At 43.1% G+C, this 27,569-nt stretch overlaps 1 protein-coding gene across 1 annotated transcript in view; it reads right to left on the reverse strand.

Annotated features, from left to right (window-relative positions):
* The window catches only part of LOC138949219 (LIM domain transcription factor LMO4.1-like), a 107,914-nt gene that overhangs the window by 2,978 nt on the left and 77,367 nt on the right, over positions 1-27,569 (reverse strand). The window contains exons 3-4 of the mRNA XM_070320989.1: positions 8,403-8,646; positions 1-331 (exon numbers count right to left, since the gene is read on the reverse strand). The exon at positions 1-331 is cut by the window's left edge and continues 2,978 nt beyond it. Of these exons, the coding sequence (XP_070177090.1) occupies positions 323-331; positions 8,403-8,646 (253 nt within the window). The 3' untranslated portion in view covers positions 1-322. The remainder of the gene's footprint in view (positions 332-8,402; positions 8,647-27,569) is intronic.

Genomic DNA, 27,569 nt, shown 5'->3' on the forward strand with positions numbered 1-27,569 from the left:
AGGCACGTGCACTGTTCTCAAGCGATTCACACGATAAGTGGCAGCGTTGTTGTCTCTCTAACCACTTCAATACTGTCAGTGTGTTTTTCATGATCAAAGTTTGAAGCCCATTGTTTTCTGTCAATGTTTTAACCTCCTGCGTTTGGTCAGGCAGCACACCGCTGCTTATGGCATCAAAAACAGGACAGCCAGCGATACAGGAAGTGTCGTCATGTCCGACACGCATGCGCAGAACGTAGCTCGGCGACGGTGCTCTGTATCCGGTCTCGTGACTGATTGACTGTTAAAACTGTTGACTTCTCTGTTGTTCTGGCAAAAACCGTCAACACACCTGAAAAACACAAAAATATTCATTAAAATGACAGTGGCTTTAGAATACTCTTATCTTCTATCTGTGTTGTCGTCGTCGTCGTCCTCCTCATCGTCGTCCTCCTCATCGTCGTCATCCTCATCATCATCATCATCATCATCATCATCATCATCATCATCATCATCATCATCATCATCATCATCATCATATCAGTTGTTGGTGTCATCCCTTACATTAAATACAACCACAACCAACACTAACAACACCAACATCGCGTATTTATTCAAGCCAAAGTGGCTTCTGACTCTTGTAACTTTCATCAACTAATCTGTAATCCAGCCAGTGCCGTAATGAGTTAGAGAAGTGAAAACCTGTGGCACCAGTTGCTGACAACAAAAAGAAAAGATATTAACCTCCAACGCACGTCAACACGCAGACAATAAAAAAGAAATCATTTAATTTGTTTCGAACAATACCGCCATTAAAAGCAAGCAAAAAGCAGAATTCAAACCTTTTTGAGCAAATAGCTTCGGTCCGATTTCATGATTTAATAAGTATTGGTTGCTTGAAACAAGATACGAAATTAAAAGGGCTGTGCTGTCCGCACAAAACAAGAGGAATAGAAAAGATAAGACTTGCAATCAACGCTCTGGTGACATTCCGTGTCAAGATTAAATACAAATTTTGTCGCAAAAAGCAAAACAATTAACGCTGTTCATGCAGGTTTTCGTATTAAAAGCACTAGATGCAACAATTAAAAATAGCTTTGTTTGGAGCAGGTGTAATTATGGCCGGTGTTGTGTGCATGCCTTTGTCTCAAATCAAAAACGTGTTTGTATTATTTGCTCTAAACTTTCAATATGCTTGTCTCTGTCTCTCTGTCCAAATGAAGGCTTCGGTACGTCCGTCTGACTGTTCGGTGCGTGGGTGTTCGTTAACGGGTTTATAAAGTGAGGAAAAAACGCATGAAACATTCGCGAGTGTCTGACCATGGTCAAACTGTTACTGCGTTAATGTTAGGAGGGGAAAGTGATTGTTACTAACGCAGAGGCTCCAGCTTAGCTTGATCACAATCAATCAATAACCAAACTATCTCAAAAACCAGATTATACAAAAACTAATATCAGACAACAGACTATCGCGGAACCCAAATCAAACAAGGACTCTGTACTTAACCCCATTAGGAATCGAAGTTCATACATTTTCCCTTCAACAGAAGAGTAAGAAAAGGAAACAGCAGATCAATAGGTAACTACTTTTCTTCCTAAAAGACAAAACTCCGATACTTTGACGGAGAAGACGGCAAATAGAAGCGAGTCAACAAAGAGAGAGTGGTCTCCACACAACAAACCAGACGCCGCCATTACGGCCATAGGGACAGAGAGAAGTTTCACTGGCCAACGTGGTGAGGGTTAAGTGGCGACTATCGTATCAAAGAAACTTCAACGCTTCCACCTCCCCGGCAAACAAACACATTCTCTTTCAGTCCTTCTAGAGAGGATTTTTTGTCCGCTGAAGACTAGACCCCGCTCGAAAGGCTCTCGAATTTTGGTCGAACTTTCCTGTCTGAGACTGCCATACCCTCCCCACTTCAGTTTGAGATGTGTCGGAAACAAGAGGTATGGGGGGGGGGGGGGGGCGTACAGAGGAGTGGGGTTCGGTGGGGTGGGGTAGGGGGCTGAGTGAAGATGAAGGGGGTATGGAGGGGGAGGGGTGACAGTTTCATGTGAAGCTTCGGGTTTGTTTGTTTGCGGCTTAACGCCCAGCCGACCACGAAGGGCCATATCAGGGCGGTGCTGCTTTGACATATAACGTGCGCCACACACAAGACAGAAGTCGCAGCACAGGCTTCATGTCTCACCCAGTCACATTATTCTGACACCGGACCAACCAGTCCTAGCACTAACCCCATAAAGCCAGACGCCAGGCGGAGCAGCCACTAGATTGCCAATTTTAAAGTCTTAGGTATGATCCGGCCGGGGTTCGAACCCACGACCTCCCGATCACGGGGCGGACGCCTTACCACTAGGCCACCGTGCCGGTTTAGCTTCGGGTGAAATAAACACAGAAAATTGAGATGAGCGGAGGTTGGGCGGGGAGGGGGAGAGGAGGGAAGGAGGGGTTTGACCATGTTTTGTATAAAGTGCTACGGGTGGAAAAACTATTTGTAAAAATATTAAAAGATGAGCGGGGATAGGGTGGGGAGAAGGGGGGGGGGGGGGGGTGAGGGAAGGAAGGATGATGGTGGTGGGGAGGGGGCGGGGCTATATTCTTTGTGAAGAGAGTGAGGTGGAAAATCAAAAACGTGAAGATGATCGTTTGGTCAAGCGTGAATTTCATCCCAGTTTTGTTTCAATGTTATCGTGTGACAAAGTCAATTCCTCCACGCAAAACATGTGAGGTCGTGTGAAAAGCAAGCTTTTGATGGGACATTGGTTGCACTGTGTGTGTGTGTGTGTGTGTGTGTGTGTGTGTGTGTGTGTGTGTGTGTGTGTGATTGTGTGTGTGTGTGTGTGTCAGTCTGTGTGATTGTGTGTGTGTGTGGACAAATGAAAAGAGAGAGAGAGAGAGAGAGAGGGGGGGGGGAGGTGGAAGGATTTGAGGCAAGGATGGCAATTAAGTGTGTATGTAAGCAGAATAGACCTTTTCGGTATCTGAGCAGCTCTCGCGAGACACGCTCTTTGTTATGCTTTGAACATCGCGAGAACTTCGAACTTTGGCTTGTGCAGCTCGCACGAGATCGCTGTACCGCATGCTTTGCTATGCTCTGAAGTTTGTGAGAGATCACGAGAGCTTGGAATACCGATAGGGTCTATATTAGCAGATGGCTCTCCGTTCAGGTGGTGAAATCAAAGGGAGGCTACTCGCACCGCCTCATTATCACACTTCAAAACCCGGCGCTGGAGAGAGGCGCAAGATAAAAACTGCGGGTAGAAAAACACTTTCCCTCGCAGATACTTTAACACTGCTGCTAATGAATCGTCCCAAATAAACATCCGGCGCCAATTCAAATACACCCAGCGAGCTTATTAATTGCCTTTTTTCTACACCCCCCTCCCCTGCTTATTCAAGTGTCTTCCAAAGCACTGGTATTCTTTCTTGTGTTATTGTCAGTCTCTGTCTCCCCCTCTCTCTTGTCATCATCATCTGCAACGTTTGTAATCTTGGTGTTTGTATTTTAATTTGTACTTATTTATTGTTTCTATTCTAGCATACATTGATACTGATAGTGTGTTGTTGTTTTTGTTTGTTTTGTGTGTGTGTTTTGACCTAAGGACGGATTGTAAATAATGTGTGAGTGTGTGTGTATGTGTATGTGCCAGTGTGTATGTATGCGCGCGCCGGAATGTGCCCACGCCTCCGTGTGTGTATATATACTCGTGCGCACAAATCTGTTGGGACATCTTTGTTCATCCAGTCCTCAATTTGCATTTTGTGTAACCAAACCGTTCTCCCCAAACAATGGCTGAAACAACCTGGATGAAGGTGCAGATGAAGTTATTTTCTCCTAAACTCCCCTTTAACAGCACATCAATGTGACCCGTATCGTCAAAACACGCACGGAAACTTCCTTATGTGTGTTTTCTGCAGCCGTGAAAAATAACATGGCATAAACAAAACTCGTTTCGCCCCTGAGAGGCGCTGGCATTCTGTATTGATAAAACACTTGAGCTATGTCTGCTAAAGTCTTCTACTAACTCTCTCTGCTCGTAACCAGAGACGTGTCGGACTGTGATGATGAGTTTATGAAGGTGGTGTGTGTGTGTCTTTAGCGCGCTGTTTTCTTTGTGCTGGAGGAGGCATGCTGTGATCGTTTTACCTGGCTGCTTATTTTGATGTCTTTTTCAGACATCTTTCTGTCTGTCTGTCGTGTCTGTCTCACACATGTCAGTTTCAACTGTTCGGTCTGTCTGCCTGTCTGTCCTCTCTCTCTCAAGGGCAGATTGTAAAAAAGGCCCAGCCTTAAATGTTCATCCTTGTTTATAATGAAGTTCAGTTCAGTAGCCCCCCTCTCTCTCTCTCTGTGTTCAGTTTAACGCAAACAGCAAGTTAAGTTAAGTGTAAGTTAAAACGAAGTTCAGTAAAGCGAATAGGTGGGTGTGTTAGTGGGTACGGCGAGAAATGAGATGGAGAGAGAGAGAGAGAGAGAGAGAGAGAGAGAGAGAGAGAGAGAGAGACACACACACACACACACACACATACACATACACACACACACACACAGTGGGACAGGTTTGAAAAGAGACACTCCAGAGGGAAACCGATAGATCATATTTGGTCTCCGCCATGGCGCTATTTCTAACGACTTTTATCGACTCCATTGTTGGCGACAAGCTGCGCGCATTTGCTAAAGTAGGGCCCGGCCTCAAAGACCGATTCACTTCTCATGTTCGTCCGCCCCGCGCCTAATGACGAAGCCGTGCCGAGGCTAAAATAAAAATAGTCCCCGAGTTTTTCATTTGATTGAATTTTCTTGCACACCCGCATTAATGGTCGCAGAAAGCAGGGCCCAATTTTTGCGGCTTAAAAGCAAAATGCTGGCCGCCCTGTCATATATCTCACAGATCGGTCGGCGGCTAATGGATTCCACTGGAGTTGTCTTTTTAGCGCTGGGCTGATAAGATGAAGGATGACGACGAGAAATAAGGGCACTTTTCTGATAAGCTGTGCACTGCTGGCACGAGTGAAGGGAAAAACACGCTACACGGCATCCCATGTAAAGTGAAGTGAGGGTCTTTGTCGGTGTATGCTTGTGTGAGGAGGGGAGGGGGTGGGGGGCTGTGTGTGTATGTGTGTGTGTGTGTGTGTGTGTGTGTGTGTGTGTGTGTGTGTGTGTGTGTGTGTATGTGAAGCCCTGAACGACAGTGCGTGCGTGTGTGTGTGCGTGCGTGCGCGTGTACGTATCTCTTGGAGGCTGTTTTTACTTTCTTATCTCTCACAATTATTCCCTTCTTTCTTTCCTCTCTAAGTTTCATAAGATTTATTGTTGAAGAGAGTGCACCTGATGGCTGTTGACAAAAACTATGTTTCGTTGCACAGTCTCTTGATAATGCTAGTTTAGCGTAAGTGCTTCCTGTTACGGGGAAGGGACATTCGAAAAGAATATTCATCTCAGGAATATCACAAATTTACTTAATAGATAAATTCCTACCCTTGTAAAAGATCATGTTAACCACCACAGATCTTTCCAGTTTTCTTTTTTCTTCCTTTTAGTTTTTCTACAAGTTATTTTAATTATCATTTTTACTATTGTACATGGGTTAAGAACGTCTTTCCACCAGAACAAATACCAACATTCAACAGGCTGGCTACTTTCAGCGCAGGCTTTGAATTGTTTGTTGAATTAATATCGCAGACTTTGAATTGTTTGTTGAATTAATATCGCAGGCTTTGAATTGTTTGTTGAATTAATATCGCAGGCTTTGAATTGTTTGTTGAATTAATATCGCAGGTTGACACTATCGTGTCATTTTACGAAAAGGGAAGGGGAGAGGAGTGGGCATGAGGAACTGGACACAAACATAAGAGGCATCGTGAGGTAAAGTCAACAACTCGTTTCATATCAACTTCACACATTTGACGCATGTTCAAGCTTTGATCACAAAACACCGACATCAGTTTTACTTCAACCGCAGAATTGGATTTGAAAGCAAGTTTGATGTCAGATCAAGTTGAATAAAACTTCAATGCAGGCATTACATTCCCAGGCAAGAGTGAACATCAACAGCAATATGTTTAATTCCAAAGAAAGCTTGATCAATCTGATGTAAGATCAAAGTCTGATACAGCCTCAGTGCGGAATTGACTTCAACGCAAGAGTTAACATAAACTGCAATATGTTTGATTCGAAAGAAAGCTTGGTGTAAGATCAAAGTAAGATAAAACTTTTCCGCAGGTATGATGTGGAATACAAGAAAACAGACTGTCAAAGTCGAGGAATCTGAAGGTCGTTCAGAGGTCATCAAAATCAAAAACCAAAGACTCAAAGCAAGGAACGGAAAGGTCAAAGTAAACGAATCTGAAGGTCGTTTAGAGATCATCAAAGAATCTGAAGGTCGTTTAGAGATCATCAAAGAATCTGAAGGTCGTTTAGAGATCATCAAAGAATCTGAAGGTCGTTTAGAGATCATCAAAGAATCTGAAGGTCGTTTAGAGATCATCAAAGAATCTGAAGGTCGTTTAGAGATCATCAAAGAATTTGAAGGTCGTTTAGAGATCATCAAAGCCCAACGCTGACTGATTGAAGACAGAATTTAAACGCCAATGATTTATTTTACCTTTGAAGTTGTCAAACTCTAAACTGGTTTTAATATAATCACAAACAGCAGTGAATGGTCAAAATGAAAGAATCTGCAGGGCGTTTGGGGGTCATCAAAATCAAAAGTCGAATGACGGAAGACTGAAGCAGGGTTTCATTTACAAGTGCGCCCTGGGCCATTGGCGCATTAAATCTGAAAATGTCCCATCACAATTCCCTTCAGTGCGTCAAAGGGCGCATTGAGATTACGTACCGCCACGCCACCAAATGTACACTTTACATCGGATTACACACACACACACACACAGTCACACACACGCAGGCACGCACGCACGCACATACACACACACACACACACACACACACACACACACACACACACACACACACACATACATGGATAACACGATACAGCGGCTAATTTTGGATGGCACCATATTGCACCCCTTTACATTATTGTTGAAAAACGCGTACAGGCCTCTTTGGTGCTTCTTGCCTTCGACTATGTCCCATCGGAATTTGGTAGAGGGGGACAAATGTCCCATTGCCTTTTTCTCCCAGGTTAAACCCTGCTGAAGGCAAGAATGAAGGATCAAAGTCGACGAATCTGAAGGCGTTTGAACTGAGGAAACCAAAAGCTGAATGACCGAACATTGACTGGTCATTCAACTTCGTTTAAACTTTTTGAATTCCGTGCACATTTAAACACTAAGTACGTATTACTTTGACCTTACAAGTTGTCAAAGTCAAAACTGCTTTTAATCAAGACGCATTTGTGGGAGTACAGTCGCCGTGACGTCTTCCGTGCTTATATCACTTTGGTCCAGCTGTGTTTGACGTGTGTGTGTGTGTGTGTGTGTGTGTGTGTGTGTGTGTGTGTGTGTGTGTGTGTGTGTGTGTGTGTGTGTGTGTGTGTGTGTGTGTTTTTTGTGTGCACGACGGAGAGACAGAGAGAGAGAGAGAGAGAGAGAGAGAGAGAGAGAGAGAGAGGGAGAGGGAGAGGGAGAGAGAGAGAGAGAGAGAGAGAGAGAGAGAGAGAGAGAGAGAGAGAGAGAGAGAGAGTTTTACGAGTTGTCTTCTTGTTGTTTGTTTGCTCGTTTTTTACGATCATGAAAAAAATGAAAACCGGTTCAGTTTTGCCGGCCTTTGATCGTTGATTCGTTTGTTTTGATCGTTTGTCCATTTGAACATTTTCTTTTGATTTTCCTAGTAAACTTGTGTCTGTCTGGGTCCCAGCTGTGTGTGCATTACGTCACTATCACGCAGCAGACGTTTTCTAATCGAACGCACGATCTCCACGAGTGATGTGATCGTCTGCTGAAACACACTCTCTTTCGCCATGAAAAACTCGCTGCCGTTTTGAAACCTTCTTCTTCTTTATGTATCTATTGTTTATTTTGGTAGTGTCTTGATGGTGTTTATTTCATCCTGCATCTTCTTAAGTTTCTGACCAAATAGGGTGACAGGAAAAATGATATAAGATTACACAAATCTTAAGTTTCTACTGTTTAGTTTTTGCTGTGTGTGTACAAGTTTTCCACAGGTGTCCCTGTCTTGCAACGAAAACAGATCTGCAGTCGTGAGCACGATTGTGTACAAGAAAAGCAAGGGATCTCCAAGTATGTTTTATTAAATTAACAGATGTCCTCATTCAGGAATTGGAACTGGTAAGTGTGAAATAGTCTGAAAATGACCTTAGAGATCGAAATAGAGATCAAAATCCAGGACTGTTTCTCAAAATCTGCTCCTTGGAGCATAAATAAAAGGGTCTGATTTCAGCCAAAAGTCTGAAGATTCTCATGAGTGTCAATGAACGCCTACAGCTCAACCCACCTTATGCGTGGTCCTGGCGGGCAGCGGCACGTGACCTTGACCCTTGGCCATCTTGGGGTAGTCCTGCTCGCACACCAGACTGCCGTTGAGCAGTCCGTAGCGGTCCCCTGGCTGCAGGGGGTGGCGGCAGCTGACGCAGACGAAGCACTTGATGTGGTAGACGTTGCCCTGGGCACGGTACACCATCTCGCTGGCCGGGATGTTCTGACCGCACCCCATGCACGATCCCCCGGACCCGAATAACCTGTGAAGAAAGACAGGGAGATGGTTATTACATGATGCTTTGTGCTGGGGATATTAACGGTATTGACTAAAAATGCGGTTGGGGGGGGGGGGGTGCGTTACGTGATCACAAAATGTGTTAGTTTTGTGAAAACAAAACACGTATGAAGCGTGCACATGCAAAACTTATGCGTCTGATTAGTTACCCCCCAGCAAAGAACAAGAGTAGTCTCGTCTTTAATGAATCTACCATCGTCAGAAACGACATGAAGACTGAGGGCCCAACGACACCATCACGTGAAGTATCGCACTTGCCCAACCCTCAGCTAGCAACATTGGAAGCAAGGCACGAAAAGGGAGTATAACACGAAGACGTTATTAAAGTAATTAAAAAATAACACACACGCAAACACCAGACGCAACGAAGCCATGACAACACAGAAACAATTATCAACCTATAAGGTTACCCTTCAATCGTCAAGCACAAACTGCACGAAAAGCGTCAGCAGCTAGTTTTGAGGCGACATGCAAGCGAGCGAGCCGAGCTGAGGCAAGAGAGCATCGCGCAAGAAAACAAACAGAGAAGCTATCAAATTGCGCCCAGCTCTAAATTGGTCGCGTGCCGGCAATCTACAATCTAATCATAATCATGTAGTACACCAGGGAAAAGACGGCGAGAGGGGAAAAAATGTGCAGACGTGCGTGGGGATGCATACAGCGATATCACCGTTTTCAGCCTCGCTCCCGAGTCCCGCCAACCCCACTCCCATCCAATCAGGCCGTGTAATAGAGCGACATGACCCAATCAAAAACGCCAAACCGAAACCAGATCGGGAGGCACTATTTTCTCATTAAGCCGCTGGCCCAGTCGCAATCAAGACTCGGCCAAGAGCAGAAACAGCCCCAACGAATGCTGGACCAGTTATGACAGTTCTCCATTGATTCAATCAGACTTTTTTCCTCCTTTTTTTTTGCGCAGCGATTGCCGGACCATCGTATGTTTACCTTGGTGCTGCTGTCGGATGTTGCGCGGAAGATCAGAGATATAGGACGGCCATTTTGATCGCTGAATAATTAATATCTTCATTTAAGATAGGATTACTTCACCGAGACAAGGTAAAGTGATGGGGAAAAGAGAGAATTCGGCTGGAACGTTGTGAGACACGGTTAGGAAGGGCAGTGGGTGAGGGGGGGGGGGGGGGGGGGGTTATGGGGGCCGGGGCTGGAGACGTTGGGGTTGTCAGAGAAGTTTACACTCCAAAAAATAGGAGAGGAGAATGGTGTGTGTGTGTGAGTGTGTAGTCTTTATGGAAAGGTGAATAATTCAATTCTTATTATACACGAAAGAACTTTTTCGGTTTTTTGTGGGTGGTCGTGATGGGCTGGTGGTCGTTATCGAGAGGTGGTCGTTAACGCAAGGTGATCGCCCGGACAGGTTCGACTGAATCTATCACGGGCCAATCCGATTATTTCAATTCCTTTCGAGAATTCTCGACAGTCTAATCAGGTCTTCCGGGTTTACAACAGCTTTTTGTTTCAAATCGTTGGTTTACAAACACTTTGATTGTCTCACCAGAAGCGATTAGGTTCTTGCTGTACCCATAGACAATCGTTACAGCCGTTGTTCGTTCAGTGGAATTGCGGATAGTGTTTGTTGTTAAAATGGGCTGAAAAGGTTTTATGACACATTAATGTCAGCCGTCATGTTCTGCCGTGTTGGCCACGTGGGTAGGACGATGAATGATGGTTGTAATATTATATTTTAAGTGTTTGTGTTTTTGTGCGTGTTTCATTCCAATATTGTATAAAGAGAATATCTCCCTTTATTTAGTGTTTAATTGTTTCAGGAGAGACAGTTTTATTTGATTTGGCAACAAGGATGTAATATGAGGAGGACTCGAATGATGATTAATATGTCTAAAGTTTCACTTTATTTCAGACCTTTATACTTACCTTGTCCGTATGTTTTGGTGAACCCTTTCGCAATCAAAGAAAAGAAAAAATATTAAGTTAGAGAGACAGACAGACAGACAGACAGACAGAGCGATATACAGAGACAGAGAACTACTGAACGTATCTTATTACGTCAAACAGAGCGTTACTTTTGAAAACAAACAATAATGTTGAAACAAAAACAATAAAACAAAAACAAAAAAAAACATAACCGTATTTTCGATCCCATTTCAGGCAACTCTTGCATTATTCATTTGGCAACTATTTTGAGAGATTGTTTGATCAAAACACTCTCTTTTATACGGCGTATTTACCGTCAGCGTCCAATCGCCGTATTTATTTATTAAGGAGATTTCTATAGCGCATAACTAAAAGCACTATGTACTTTTTCGTAATGGAAGAATGGAATCGTGTTGAATCACTGAATTTGAATGCCATAATTGCAGCTACTATAAAACCTTATCATAGACTGTGAAGTATCTGGATGACTGCGCTGTCAGTAAATGTGAGTGGGCTTTAAAGCACACACACACACACAATTCAAGTTTGTTTGCCAAATTCTTAATTCTACGTGCATCATTGACTGAACATGTCGCCGACATGACCCGACTGTGCAGTTGGGCACTTTCCACCTGATTCAACAGACTGAAAGTGCGTGCACTACGTGTTTGTGTATGCTGTCAATCGTATTAAGTTCCTTAACTGCACTATCATGTCGCAGAATGTTCATTTTATTTGGAAGGCTTATGTTTGTGACAACTTTGAAACGCACGGCAAAGCTACTCGACAGAAGCCCACGGATTTTTGTTTCGCTGAGGGAATAAGACTGGAAGTGTGTTTGCTTGTTAATCCATGGCGATTGAGTTATCTCATTTCGTGTATGGTGTACCACGAGCGTGTCTATGTAGATACTGTGTGATATTTTTCGATTTTTCGAACTTGACTATCCAGACCGGCAAATTCAAGATGGCCGCTTCACACCCACCAGGGGTGCTGCCGGTGTTTGTGCAGCACAGATATTTACCCTCCAGTGAAAGACTTTACTCAGTGAACGAACTATGCTCTGCATGTGAGAAAAAGAGCGGCCATGACACCATACTAGGCGCACAAAAGATCGGCGGCCTATGGCGGATCTACCCGAAAACCAATGACGCCCGAATGAAACTACTGCTCTCTGGGTTTACGTTACGCGGAGTGACGGTCACCCCGTGTGACAGAAACCCGTTTGTAGTGATGACGAGAGATGGGGAGAGAGAGGTGAAAACGACAAAAGTCACGATAGGGAACATCCCAATATCGTTCAATAATAAAGACATCACGGCAGTGATTCAAAAACTCGGAGGGAAACCCCGTTCCGACCTCTTCATGGAAAGGGCCAGAGATGAAAACGGAGGACTCACCCGCTGGATAACTGGTAGACGCTTCATCTATGTCGAGGTACCCGACAAGCCGTTTCCAGATAGAATCCCCATCGGCACATTCACCGCATCAGTGTTCCACTTCGAGCAGAAGGCCGCTAAGAAACAGCAACAACAACAGGCTCCATGTGGACGATGCCTGCGGGCCGGACACACCTCTGCCCAGTGTCACAATGACGTAGTGTGCCTGGAATGTGGGAAACCCGGTCACAAACGGGGAGACCCCACGTGCACACCGCTCAGCGAGGATGAGGGAGAAGGGGCCACACCGCACAGTACTGTTCCAGCCGCGGGGACTACCCAAGCATCCAACAAGTCCCCTGACGAGAACGACGGAGCTCTCAACCACAACAACACCACAGAGAACTCCAGCGACGCACCTGCCGCCATTCCCCTGACACCCCTACAGCACCCCCCGACAGGTTACGCACGCACCAGCAGGCCGCGTACACACCAGTCCACCTTACTTTTTCCGAGGTCAAGGTCCATGACCCCTGGCAAGAGAAACCGCGTGTCCCCAGGTATGGAAAACGTTTCAGCGAAAATAACACGCCTAGACAACACAGTGGTAGACACCGCACATGACGTCACACTTGGCTGTGACCTTGATAGAGACCATAACACGGATGATAGTGTGTGGGGATGACACTGCCCCGTGCATCATGTAGAACTGTTCGGCCTCTGACCTCGCTATGCCCCACGGACTTTCGAGCACGACACACGATTCAAGTATAATGTAAGTTATTTTTAGCCATGGCGGCCTTATCGATTTCTACAGTAAACATCCACGGTTTGCGAAATAGAGCAAAACGGAAAGCATTTTTTTTACAATTTGAGAAAACAACAATTTGATATAATTTGTTTACAAGAGACGTATGTTACAGAGGCAGATGTTGATCAATGGGAAAGAGAATGGGGAGGGAAATTATTTTATTCATCTGCAACGAACCACAGCCTGGGCCAAATGATTTTGGTCCGAAAGAATTTTCCGTATGATGTTAAGTGTGTTGAGAAATCTAAAAGAGTACAGGAACTTAAGGTTCACTTGGATGATGAAATTCTGTATATTATCAATGTTTACAGTCCCACAACTGTCAATGAAAGAAGATCATTTTATAAGTTTCTCATGAATTATATGAATGAAAAAAACGATGTTAGAAAAATAGTTTGCGGAGATTTTAATTGTGTGTTGGACAATAATTTGGACATTATAAGTGGAGGAAAACATTGTGAAATAGACGTAAACAATTTTAAGAGTTTATTGAATGAACAAGGTTTGAATGATGTATGGCGTTTGTTTCATGCAGAAGATAAAGAGTTTACGTGGTCTCGCAAGACACCTTTTATTGCGAGGAGACTCGATTATATTTTAGCATGTGATGCTGTATTGTAATAATTGTAAAATACAATCAGTTGCACAAACCGACCACAGAATGGTAATTATGTATTATAATTTAACACATATAGTAAGAGGTCCTTCGTATTGGAAATTTAATGACAGCCTTTTGCGTGATTCTGAGTTTGTTGACAAAATGAATGTGTTTTTGGAACAGTATATGAATGATCATTTCGAGGACAACCCCCACGACAAATGGGATTTCTGTAAAATTCAGATAAGGGAATTCTGCATACGATTTAGTAAAAATAAACATAAGCAAAACAATGATAATAAATCTATGTTGCAAAAGCAACTTAACGAAACAGATAAGAAATTGTCAATTGATACAAAAAATCAGGATTTGTTAACACAAAGAGAAAATTTAAAGCACAAACTTGAAATATTCAATATTCAAGAAGCAAAGAGTGCACAAGTAAGATCGCGAGAAAGATTTATTGAACAGGGTGAGAAAAACACTCGCTACTTCCTGAATCTTGAAAAGATAAGAGCAAACGTTAAGATAATGGACAAATTAATGGATGATTCCGGGAATATGATTACATCACAAGAAGAAATAATGAAAGAGCAAACAAAATTTTATCACGATGTATTTGGAAAAAATATTGATTTTGACGAAAATAAAGCTGAACGTGAAGTTGATGGATTAAATATTCCACAGTTAACACAAGAACAGAAAGTTGACATGGACCGTGAATTTACTATTGACGAAATTGGCAGAGCATTACAGTTATTGAGGAACGGATCATCGCCAGGTTTGGACGGGCTTACAGCTAGTTTCGTGAAGTTTTTTTGGCCGAGCCTAAAGACGATGGTTTTCTATTCTTTACAAACATCCTTTCAAGTCGGTGAGATGTCGACAACACAAAAAAGAGCAGTTATTTCCTTACTCCACAAAGGAAAAGATTTACCACGGGACAGCCTAATTAATTGGAGACCAATTTCGCTAACAAATACTGACTATAAAATATTTGCAAAGTGTTTAGCAATTCGTCTTGCATCTGTCATTACTGATATTATTTCAGAAGATCAAGTCGGTTTTATTAAAGGGAGACAATCAAGCGATGTTATTCGATTGATTGATGACGTAACAGATTTTATGAATCAGAAAAATGAACCAGGCATTTTACTTGCCCTTGACTTTTCACGTGCTTTTGACTCAATTTCCAAAGATTATATGTATTGGGCATTTAGAAAATTTGGTTTCGGTGATAACTTTTTGAATTCCGTAAAAATGTTAACGAATAATACCACAAGTTGCATCAATTACATGGGATGGATCTCTGAGGAATTCGACGTATTAACCGGAATTCGTCAGGGATGTAATTTTTCACCGATGGCCTTTGTCCTTGGCCTAGAACTTTTAGCCATTAAGATACGCAGTGACCCAAATATAAAAGGCTTAAAATTCCCGTCATTTCATTCAAAAACCAATTTGGAATATATTTTAAAATTGGCAATGTATGCAGACGACGTAACAATGTTCCTTAAAGATAAACACGATCTCCAACAAGTACTGTTAATAGTAAAGCAGTTTTCATGTATTTCAAATTTACATCTGAATGAAAATAAAACAGAGGCAATGTGGCTAGGATCCATGAAGAACAGTCTTGAGCAATACTGTAATATAAGATGGAAAAAACAGTTAAAAATTTTGGGTATAATATTTAGAAACGATATCGGTGCTTCTGACATTGAAGAGAATTGGTCAGTACGGTTTGATAGAATTGAAAGAATTGTTGGAATGTGGTCAAAACGGAATTTAAGCATTAGTGGTAAATTGTGTATAATTAAAACTTTTTTGATATCCCAGTTTGTATATGTTTTGCAGGCACTCTCTGCACCGACAAAAGTGCTTAATAGATTAAATACTATCCTTTTTAAATTTTTGTGGAAACGGAAGTACTCAAATAGTAAAGCTTTTGAAAAGGTGAAACGAACAGTTGTATGTAATAAAATAGAAATAGGCGGTATTAACATGATAAATATGCATGATATGCAGACATCCTTTTTGTTATGTTGGGCAGCCAGGTTACAACAAACAGATTTTGCAAATTGGCAATTGATTCCAAGACATTATTTTGAGGTTCTTGGAAGCCAGCTGTGTTGCTTTAAATCAACTGCCAAACCGAAACAGTTTATTGGTCTGACCAGAGTTAAATCAAAATTTTGGCAACAAGTTTTAAAAATATGGATTGAGAACAGATATTTATTTCCTGTTCAAAAAGAAAGTATTTTTGATCAATGTTTGTGGAATAATGCAGATATTATTTTTAGAAAGAATGTGTTGTGTTTTGATAAATGGATTGAAGCCGGTGTGAATTGTGTACGTGATGTATGGATAGACGAAAATATTGTGTCATTTGAACATAAATATTTGTGCCATTGTCGGATATAGTGCCACAAGGCTGTTTGAGTACAACGCTTTGCACACGGCCCTCTGCGCGCGAGCACTGCGAGACAACACAGTTAAAGAAGACGCGGGTGACGAGCCTCCTGCGACCTGTTTTCAGGGCGTGCTAAATAACCCTTCCCCGAAGAAATTTCGTGCGATATTAACGCAATCCAAAGCCAGTGAACCCTGCTCTGTAAAATTTTGGTCCCACAAATATAACATTTCCATTGACGAAAAGTATTGGGTCCTGGCAAGTGCATGTACAAGCGAAGAAAGATTAAAGTTACTCCAATGGAAAATTTTACATAATATTTATCCAACAAATATTTTATTGCATAAAATGAAGTTAAAAGAAAATAGTTTATGTAGTCTTTGTAATGAAATGGATTATATTGAACACTTCTTTTGGAAATGTAGCAAAATGAAATTGTTTTGGGAAAGTGTTAGAAGATGTATATTTGTTAATACGGGAGAAAATATTATATTAACAGAAAAAGATGTATTGTTTGGTTATTCTCCAGAAGTGCAAACCCCCACAAACAAAATTATTAATCATATTTTGCTCATTTCAAAAATGTGTATCAGTAAGTACAGATATGGTAGGCCTATTGATATAAATGTGATGTTAGGATATGAATTAGCGTTGAGATATTTCAGCATTGTGTAAATATTGAAGGATGAATGTTGATACGTTATTGACGGATGCTTGAATTTTTTGATTAAAAGCCCCACAATGATGTGCTTGGCAAATTTAAAAAAAAAAAAAAAAAAAAAAAGATACTGTAGTCATAACAGAGTGTTAGCGAGAGCCATTGGTGCCTTTTGTGTACTTATCCATATTGTCACCATCATTGTTCACATGACTGCCATTTATACTGAACCTACCAGCATCGGTACCTTAACTGAGTTCAACCACCATATCCACTGGTACCATAACTGTATTTACCAGTACTGGAATCTTAATTGTGTAAACAGGTACCATTGGTAAATAAACCAACACTGGCACCAGTACATTATCTCCCCAAGGCATTGGCACCATCCACTGTACTTTATAAACCCACACTGAAACCATGACAGGATCTTAAAAAAAAAAAAAAAAAAAATTCCCAATCAAATGTCTGCCCCCTTTCAGAATGTATGGAATGACTATCATCATTGGCACCCTTACTGTATCTATCTGCGCCATTACTGTATAAACCAACTTCGGAACCAATACATTATTTCCCCACACAATCTATAAGTACCATTACTGTTTAAACACTGGTACCAATACAATATCCCTCCACAACATCCATTAGTACCATTAATGTATAAACACTGGTACCAATACCGCCCTGATATGGCCCTTCGTGGTCGGCTGGGCGTTAAGCAAAACAAACAAACTGGTACCAATGCAATATCCCCCCACAACATCCATTAGTACCATTACTGTATAAACACTGGTACCAATACACTATCCCCCCACAACATCCATTAGTACCATTACTGTATAAACACTGGTACCATTACAATATCCCTCCACAACATCCATTAGTACCATTACTGTATAAACACTGGTACCAATACCGCCCTGATATGGCCCTTCGTGGTCGGCTGGGCGTTAAGCAAAACAAACAAACTGGTACCAATACAATATCCCCCCACGACATCCATTAGTACCATTACTGTATAAACACTGGTACCAATACAATATCCCCCCACAACGTCCATTAGTACCATTACTGTATAAACACTGGTACCAATACAATATCCCCCCACAACATCCATTAGTACCATTACTGTATAAACACTGGTACCAATACAATATCCCCACACAACATCCATTAGTACCATTACTGTATTAACACTGGTACCAATACAATATCCCCCACAACATCCATTAGTACCATTACTGTATTAACACTGGTACCAATACAATATCCCCCCACAACATCCATTATTACCATTACTGTATTAACACTGGTACCAATACAATATCCCCCCACAACATCCATTAGTACCATTACTGTATTAACACTGGTACCAATACAATATCCCCCCACAACGTCCATTAGTACCATTACTGTATCAACACTGGTACCAATACAATATCCCCCCACAACATCCATTAGTACCATTACTGTATAAACACTGGTACCAATACAATATCCCCCCACAACATCCATTAGTACCAATACTGTATAAACGCTGGTACCAATACAATATCCTCCCCACAACATCCATTAGTACCATTACTGTATTAACACTGGTACCAATACAATATCCCCCCACAACATCCATTAGTACCATTACTGTATTAACACTGGTACCAATACAATATCCCCCCCACAACATCCATTATTACCATTACTGTATTAACACTGGTACCAATACAATATCCCCCCACAACATCCATTATTACCATTACTGTATTAACACTGGTACCAATACAATATCCCCCCACAACATCCATTAGTACCATTACTGTATAAACGCTGGTACCAATACACTATCCCCCCACAACATCCATTAGTACCATTACTGTATAAACACTGGTACCATTACAATATCCCTCCACAACATCCATTAGTACCATTACTGTATAAACACTGGTACCAATACAATATCCCCCCACAACATCCATTAGTACCATTACTCATTTACTGTATTAACACTGGTACCAATACAATATCCCCCCACAACATCCATTAGTTCCATTACTGTATTAACGCTGGTACCAATACAATATCCCCCCACAACATCCATTAGTACCATTACTGTATTAACGCTGGTACCAATACAATATCCCCCCACAACATCCATTAGTACCATTACTGTATAAACGCTGGTACCAATACAATATCCCCCCACAACATCCATTAGTACCATTACTGTATAAACGCTGGTACCAATACAATATCCCCCCACAACATCCATTAGTACCATTACTGTATTAACACTGGTACCAATACAATATCCCCCCACAACATCCATTAGTACCATTACTGTATTAACACTGGTACCAATACAATATCTCCCCACAACATCCATTAGTACCATTACTGTATAAACGCTGGTACCAATACAATATCCCCCCACAACATCCATTAGTACCATTACTGTATTAACGCTGGTACCAATACAATATCCCCCCACAACATCCATTAGTACCATTACTGTATAAACACTGGTACCAATACAATATCCCCCCACAACATCCATTAGTACCATTACTGTATAAACGCTGGTACCAATACAATATCCCCCCACAACATCCATTAGTACCATTACTGTATAAACGCTGGTACCAATACAATATCCCCCCACATGCACAACATCCATTCTCAATCAAGTGTCTTACCCCTTTCGGCGTTTATGGAAAACTATCATCTGGTAGTATGAGGAGAAAATAAAAGGAAAAAACGACGAGAGAGAAAAAAGTGCCATAAATAAAGGACTCTAGACATGGTCCGTTACCCTCGCACAAGCGCCAAAAATGAGTTTCGATCTTTGGCGCGTTTCATCATGTCTGTGTTTTTAATAACTGTGCGGGTCGTGGCCGCCGGGCGAGCAAGCTGGGAGCGAGTGAAATCGTTCGTTATCAACCTTTTGTCTCGGCGGAAATTTCTCTCCTGCCAACATGTTGTAATTGTCGTGTTTGTGTGCTGTGTGTGTGTGTGTGGGGGGGGGGGGGGAGGGTGGGCGGTTGTGTATGTGTGTGTGCGTGAGTGTGTGAGAGTGTGTGAGTGTGTGTGTGTGTGTGTGTGTGTGTGTGTGTGTGTGTGTGTGTGTGTATGTGTGTGTGTGTGTGTGTGTGTGCGAGCGATCGTGCGTGCGTGCGTAGCCCTCATGGTGTTCTTTTTTTGATGGTATCCCTTTCCTGTTTTTGTATTGTTGTTTCTGACATGATTGAGGATGTAATTAACCTTTACTAGGTTGTTTTGTGTATGTTTGTGTTTGTTGTTTTTCAGTCGTGGTTTCATTATATTAGTGTTGCAGGTGCTGTTGTGTTGATCTCATGCTTCAATCAGCTCTCGCAATTGCGGATTACATTACTAAAACCCACTAGTAGGCTATTGGCCATACAGTCAGTCGCTTCTGGAGAAACAAAAATCAATATTTCATTCCGAAGTCCCGTATTTTTTTCGACTTTTTTTTCAAGTGATTGTCTATTATAGTATAGTGGTTCGCTGGTAACTGCTTCAAAAACAATTCAATGTTTAAGTGCGCGGGAGAGGGAAAGGAGGGTGGCAGGAGGGGAGGGGGGGGTGCATGGAGCAGACAAATACTCTGTGACCTTCGAGTGACAATTTCAGCGAGAAGCCCAAGGTTTGGAGACATGAGCAGCAGGTGCATCTACCATTTTGCAAAATTACTTCAGTTGGTTTGACTAGTTAACAATCACATCACCGCCCCCGCCCCCCATCACCTCCCCAACCCACCCTTCCCCCGCCATCTTTAACCGATGCTTTATCTACTATACCACAAACACACACACACCCCTCCTCTCCTATCCCTTTCTTTATAAAGTCTGCTAAGATAGATAGGGGAGTTTACCGATCTTCAGCAATCAAGACAGTAGCAAAACTTGCGTTCAATTCAATAAAAGATTGCAGCTATAATGAATACACAAATGTAAATAGCACACATTACAGCACCTTCCTTCCCGTGTGAACGGTGATCTAAGCCATGACAAATGTGTCCAGGTGCCTTCCACTTGCAACAATCAACAGCCAGGCGGCTTTCTGTGCATAGTGGCAATTACATAACGTGACTGGCACCTGTGTCAATCTACACTTTTATTCAGCCTACAAATCCCCACTCCAAAGAATACGAACTAATCCATGCAGGTTGTTGTTGTTGTTGTTGGGATGGGGGGGGGGGGGGGGGGGGGGGGGAGTATGTGTCAAAGGAGATGGGTGCCTTTATCCCATGAAATAACCAGGACAGATTGGTAATGGCTTAAATAATCCTTTACACGTGACCTTTAAAATTATGAAGAAGAAAGCTAGGCTTTAGCGCTCCTGCTTTACAAATCTTTTGGATAATGACTGAAAAGAAACTCGTGTATGAAATATAAGAACAAACGCTAACACACGTCAAAACTGATCAAAACGAAGATATTAGAGTTCGTAGTTATCGGCTATAAGTCTTGATCGTGAGAAAAAAACACGTATGTCAAATTTCTCAAAGTATTTTTCTTGTTCTGAATATTTTGAAGAATATTGTTCCCCACTTCAAATGCTGTTTTCAGAGCCCATTCGGTTATAACTTGTTGCATACATATCATTATATACTTTTTTTTAAACGACGACGACGAATGAACGACTGTTTTAACCAAAAGAAACCCGGACAGGCCCTGGTGCCAGTGTTTACCCCAAACTGAGAAGCAATGAGAGCCGTCTAAAAGTGTCCCTCCACTCCCCTTAACCGTGACCAGTCAAGCAACAATGTCCTTTATTACCGCAACTTTATTTTCTCGCGCCCCCAAACATTTTCAATCAAGTTTTATGAAACGCAGTTTTGAAGAAAAGGGGTTCATGCAGCAATTTTCAGGCAAGAAAAAGAGAGAGAGAGAGAGAGAGAGAGAGAGAGAGAGAGAGAGAGAGAGAGAGAGAGAGAGAGAGAGAGAGAGAGAGAGAGAGAGAGAGAGAGAGAGAGAGAGAGAGAGAGAGATTCCTGAAGAAGGAACCTTGCTCAGTTCTTGGGGCTCCCCGATAATTGAATCATTTACCGTATCGCAGGTTGCTAGCATCTCGCCATCTCATCTGCGGAGCCGAGTAAATTGGAAATCAAAACCAATCTCCTCTACACAGGGGCGGCTATCTGGTGAAGAGCGGCGCGAGAGGGCGCTGGCGGTATCGTTATCATAATCAATCGGCAGCCACCCTTTCAACTGGCGAGGGCAGCCCCTGGCCCTAATCTAAATAGGCACATTTGTTGTTTGGTCGGGAATGATTTTTAATTTTCCGCCTCCTGCATCTGAGAATGCCGTCTCCTCCTGCAACTCATCGTCGTCGCCTCGCGCCAGGTGAAGTGAGTGGGAGTGGTGCAGAGATCTATGTGGGTGTGGGGAGAAGCCAGTGTCTGTCTTCCGCCATTGCTGTTTTGGCCTGCTTGCTTTCTGGCTTCAAACGATTATCATGCACTCTCTGACAAAGTCACTAAGGTAACCCCCCAAAAAAAATCGTGACACCACAAATAATAAATAAATAAAATAAGATGAGAAGAAGAAGAAGAAGAAGAAGAAGAAGAAGAAGAAGAAGAAGAAGAGGAAGCCGGAAGTTCTTATTTCTGATTGTAAATAAGCCGGAGGCTTGTTGTTGTTTTCACTTGTTTGTTTGCTTAACGCCCAGCCGACCACGAAGGGCCATATCAGGGCGGTGCTGCTTTGACATATAACGTGCGCCACACACACAAGACAGAAGTCGCAGCACAGGCTTCATGTCTCACCCAGTCACATTATTCTGACACCGGACCAACCAGTCCTAGCACTAACCCCATAATGCCAGACGCCAGGCGGAGCAGCCACTAGATTGCCAATTTTAAAGTCTTAGGTATGACCCGGCCGGGGTTTGAACCCACGACCTCCCGATCACGGGGCGGACGCCTTACCACTAGGCCAACCGTGCCGGTATATTTTCACTTGATAATAATGTAAATTTCATGAACATGTAAAACATGAATAAACATTGTTTAAACCAAAAGACTTCTATTTATTCTTGTTTCGTTCTGGTACTTCGCAAACTATGAATGCGTATACTGATTACTAAATCTCTGGAAAATTGGTGGAATGTTATGGAAAATTCACTCTCATATCTTTGAAACCGAGGTTGAATTGTTAAGCAATCATTTCTTCTCAGAGCTTGGAAACAGTTCAACTTGCTACATCTAAGAACTGATGATCTTTTTTATCTTCAAAAGTATAAAACCCAAAGAACAATAAGTTCTCCGTAGCCATGCGTGCGTACGTGCCGGGAACACGTGGTACTGGTGTGACCATACACACGTCAACATGGCCCTGGATGGCGCGTCATTACTCTCAGTCCAGCCTTGAGAGACTTCATTGACTTTTCTTCCTGAAACCTGTCTGGGGACCGCACACTGATACTACATCACAGGGCCATAGTACATTCATCTTTTTCATCACAAGCTAAGTGGAAAGTTAACCAGCTAAAGGTATATTCCCCAACAAACATTGTTTCTCATAAGGCTAACGTGTAACAGAGATTTCTTCCACGTGGTAAATACAATTTATTTCACGCTTGAGTTATTAAAGGCGAAGAAGGACAGCATGAGACATATAACTGGCTTCCTGCGTGAAAAGATACGTTCAGTATGCTGAAGTAAGTAAGAAGTGAGATTTTGTATTTTCTTCTGCATGCCCGGCTCCTAGGAATGTACAGAAGACTCCAGATAGGAAATACCGAGTAGCAAACACTAACCTCAATACATGGTGCTCATTTCAGATGGATATTGCATCCGTAGGCATATCTCCGATTACATTTAATGGGCCACACGACGAAGAAGGAGAGAAGAGAGAGAGAGAGAGAGAGAGAGAGAGAGAGAGAGAGAGAGAGAGAGAGAGAGAGAGAGAGAGATAGATAGATAGAAAGAAAGAGAGAGAGAGCGAGAGAGATAGAAAGAGAGAGAGCGAGAGAGAAAGAGAGAGAGAGAAAGAGAGAGAAAGAGACAGACAGCGATATACAAAGGGGGGGGGGGTGTTTGTGTGCGTGCGTACGTACGTACGTATATGTAAAAGCGTGTCTGTATGAGTGTGTGTGTCAGTTCTGCGCATCCGTTCGTGCTCAAGGGTATATTCACGTAAGAACTCATATACTTGTCTACAACCGGACACCTGCATGCTCTTACCTCCAAATCCAACATTCACATGTATTTATTTTTCACCTTCGTATATCATCGCCCCGATTTCTTATTCACCGTCATAATCGCACAGCCATTACAACCAGCAACGCGCCATGATGTGTGCCAATAATGAGGCAGTTATTCCCCTTGTCCTGCAGGTTGCCTCCTAAACCTTTACACAACTTTCACTTTATGACATCGTCAGTGGCGCCGCAAATCTGTGTTGGCGGAGCTTTTTTTAGAGGTCTGTGTAACTGCCATTAAACCCAGTTAAAAACGGCCGTTAAGTGGCTGTGTGTCTGTGGGTGTCTTCGCTGCCAATGGGTAATGTTATTCTAAATGACAGGAAGTCGCTGCTGTCTCTATGCGCAGCTCTGTTCTGTAATAAAAAGCAATAACAAAAATCACTGGAGTCAAACCTTCACCGGAAATGTAAAACTGCGTTCCTTTGTGTTGGAGAGAAACACAATGGTCATTTGCAAATCGCCATTGGTCTGCTATAATTTAACGCACGCGCATTGAACACAACAGGAAAGAAACGGAAACTAGCGACAATAAAAAGCCAAAGACAACTTAGACTCTTGCTTCTTTTATATTGATCAACAATAACGTCAATTATTTTCTCTCGACGAACATTTATGTTAAAAAAAAAACGTTTTGCGCTTAAACTGCCATCTTTTGCAAAGACTGTCTAAGACCGACTCAGTACAGCAGAACAGAATACAAAAGAGAACCATACAATACAATACAACACACTACACTGACTACAATACAATACAGTAGAATACAATACAATACAATACAATACAACACAACACAACACAACACAACACAATACAATACAAACAAAACAATAGTCACAAGTGTCAGTGTCGAGACAAGACAATACAATAATACTTTCCTATCTGAAAGAGTGAAATTCAGTAAGACGTTTTAAAAAGCCCGGAGTTCAACAATTACAATCACAACCCCCCCCCCCCCCCCCCCCCCCCTGCACGCGAATCATTGAGCCATGTTCTGGAAGTCCACTGACCATAAATAGCTTGACGCATGCACAGTCAGCGGATAAGGTTGTACGGGAGTTTGGCACTGATTGTTAGTGTTTTGTATGATCACCTGGGCAAAAATGTGACACATTTTCTTTTCATTTCACTTTCATTACTTTATTGTCCCATCCTTGAGAAATTCGGATCAGTTACCCCACGTGGAAAGCTAGCAGCAACAGAGTCGTGCTTCCGGGCAAGGCGGTGCGTGCGCCGGTGTTTAGATGTAATTGGTCACCCGCACTTCTAGCAGAGTCGCAGAGAAGTCTTTCTGGGCCGCGCTGGTGACACTCCTTGGGACATGGATTCCGCCCCTGCCTGTTGACCCGTGGATTCGAACCTGTGACCCAAGTCCAGTGCTCTCCCATCCAAGATATCACACCCCACTTTTCGTAGGAGACCCGGCAGGGCCATTGCCCGCCGTGTGTGTATCAACACAGGACAGTGTGTACACGGCTGTCTACCACTGAGAGACACACACCGTCCCCTGACCCATCCGTCACCAAACAGTAAATTAATTGTATTAATCTGGCGCCGCTCGCTCAGACCTGCTACAGTGCTGCCACCAGCTGCCCGACTAATTGCGCGCTTTTAATGGCCGACGCCAATTCAATTAGCCTCGCTTTGGACCCTAGCCTCTGGGACTGAAACGAGTTTGAGTTTCTCCCTGGAACGGGTTTGATTAGTTTTGTGTGGTCGCTGTCCCGGTAGATGGAGGGGGGAAAGGTGGGTCGTTTTCGGCGATGAGTTGTGCTGGGTGGGGGTGGGACACAGGCACAAGACGTGGGTGGGTGGGTTGTTGTGGGAGTCTGCTTTAAAGATCGATAGTAGACTACGGTTCTAGCGAACGTTTCGTTTGGTCATTTAAATGTTTCATAATCTGACCCTTCTTCTTGGACATCGACGGTACGATGATGGCATACACGCAGACACAGAACAATGTGTTTTGCTAGTCAGGACTTCTGCAACGTTGTATTTCGCTCAAATGACAGGAGAAGAGCCTCCCTACCCCTCACGTCCCCACCCAGTGCCATGTGCCTGCCTAGGGGTTGGAGGTGGAGGACTGTCCTGTAACGGGAATGACCATAGTAAGGCCGCAGGGCTGGGTTGGCAAAAGGAAGTCAATGTATAAACGTTGATTGAGTTAGACTGTTGACATTAGTCTTCCTCATCATTTCCGCTGTTTCTTCATATTCCAGTTACTTTTATTACGCAGAGTATATAGTTTCCCTGTGAGGATGAAGACCACCAGGCGCTATCCAACTAGGCGGTAGAGTTTTATGTTCCTCGCTTATTTGCTGTTTCTTCACATTTTGGTGACTCTAATTGTGCACAATGCATAATTATATTTGCTGCAGCAATGAAGACTACCAATAGCAGGCGCTAGACTTGCTTCTTATGGTCCAATTACACCATATACAGCCGTGGGAGGAGCTAGTTTCTTTCAGAAAAGTTGAATCGTGTCACAAAACCTTAAACTGGACCGCTATGGTGATAACAATCTGTTCTGTGCACGTAAACAGGTGCCTGTTCCTGTCGGCCACCGCACAAGGGGACACTATGGTGATAACAATCTGTTCTGTGCACGTAAACAGGTGCCTGTTCCTGTCGGCCACCGCACAAGGGGACACTATGGAAGTACAGTGGAGCCTACTTTTAGAACCGTCCAAAGTCGGACAAAATCAGGTCTTACAAGAGGGAAATTGTTAAAACTAAGGTAACTTTACAGATGCAATGAACAGAAAATCTAAAAAAAAAAGCAAGATTTTAAAAAACGGGAGGGGTAAATCGAGGGGTCTTAAATAGGGTTTATTTAATTGAACACGCGCGCGGGCGTACACACACACAAACACACTCACACGCACGCACACACGCTCGCACACAAATGTCACTTTGCTCTCTGTCTGTCTGTCTGTCTCTGTCTGTCTCTCTCTCCTCTCTTTCTCTTGATCTTCTCTCTCTCCTCTCTCTCTCTCTCTCTCGCTCTCCTCCCCCTCCCCACCCACCCCAAGTTTGCACAGATAGTAAGAGAAAACGAGGGGCTGAAAAGAATCGTGGCCCGGCGAACCAGGCAAGCAACACTCGCCGCGTGGCAGTCGCAACAGGTTAAATACATTTCTCCTCGCGCGTGGCCCAGGGCAGGCCGTTTACCATTAATTCAATTTATTGGGGCTGTGTCCTGATCCCTGTTTGCACTGTCGCGCCCCCATATTATGTTTTCTTTTAATCACTTTGAATAACGCGATTCTATTTCCTCAAAACCAGCATAATCAGTTTGGAGCGCGCTTCCATTTGTGCGTTTTCAATGGAGTTGTTTGAGGAATGAAATGAGTGCGGAGGTCCGGTGGTAGGGGTGATGTTTGTACGGAGAAGGGTTCTTGTGATAGGGGGTGCTCTTGTAAAAATGTTGCACTAATTGAGTTTGTTTCGTTTGCGGGGTGTTGTTTGAAATTGTTCTATGTACACACCAGAACTGGAGGATTGTCGAAGTTTCGGGTTCGGGGAGTAGGGGGCGTGTTTGGGATTGGTGTGTGTGTGTGTGTGTGTGTGTGTGTGTGTGTGTGTGTGTGTGTGTGTGTGTGTGTGTGCGTGCGTGCGTGCGTGCGAGCGTGCGTGTGTGTGTGTGTGTGTGTGTGTGTGTGTGTGAGTGATTACGTTCGTGCATGCATGCGTGCGTGTGGTTGTGTGTGTGAGAGAGAGAGAGAGAGAGAGAGAGAGAGAGAGAGAGAGAGAGAGAGAGAGAGAGAGAGGGGGAAGAAAGCGAGCGAGGTCCCGGTAAAAAGATGGCATGAAAGGGGGGGGAGAGAGAGAGAGAGAGAGAGAGAGAGAGAGAGAGAGAGAGAGAGGAGTAAACAGGTGGAACGAGAGGGTCAGATAGACAGACAGTCAGAGACA

The sequence above is a fragment of the Littorina saxatilis genome, linkage group LG15 (genome assembly GCF_037325665.1).
Source record: "Littorina saxatilis isolate snail1 linkage group LG15, US_GU_Lsax_2.0, whole genome shotgun sequence".
In the NCBI taxonomy this organism is placed as follows: Eukaryota; Metazoa; Mollusca; class Gastropoda; order Littorinimorpha; family Littorinidae; genus Littorina; species Littorina saxatilis.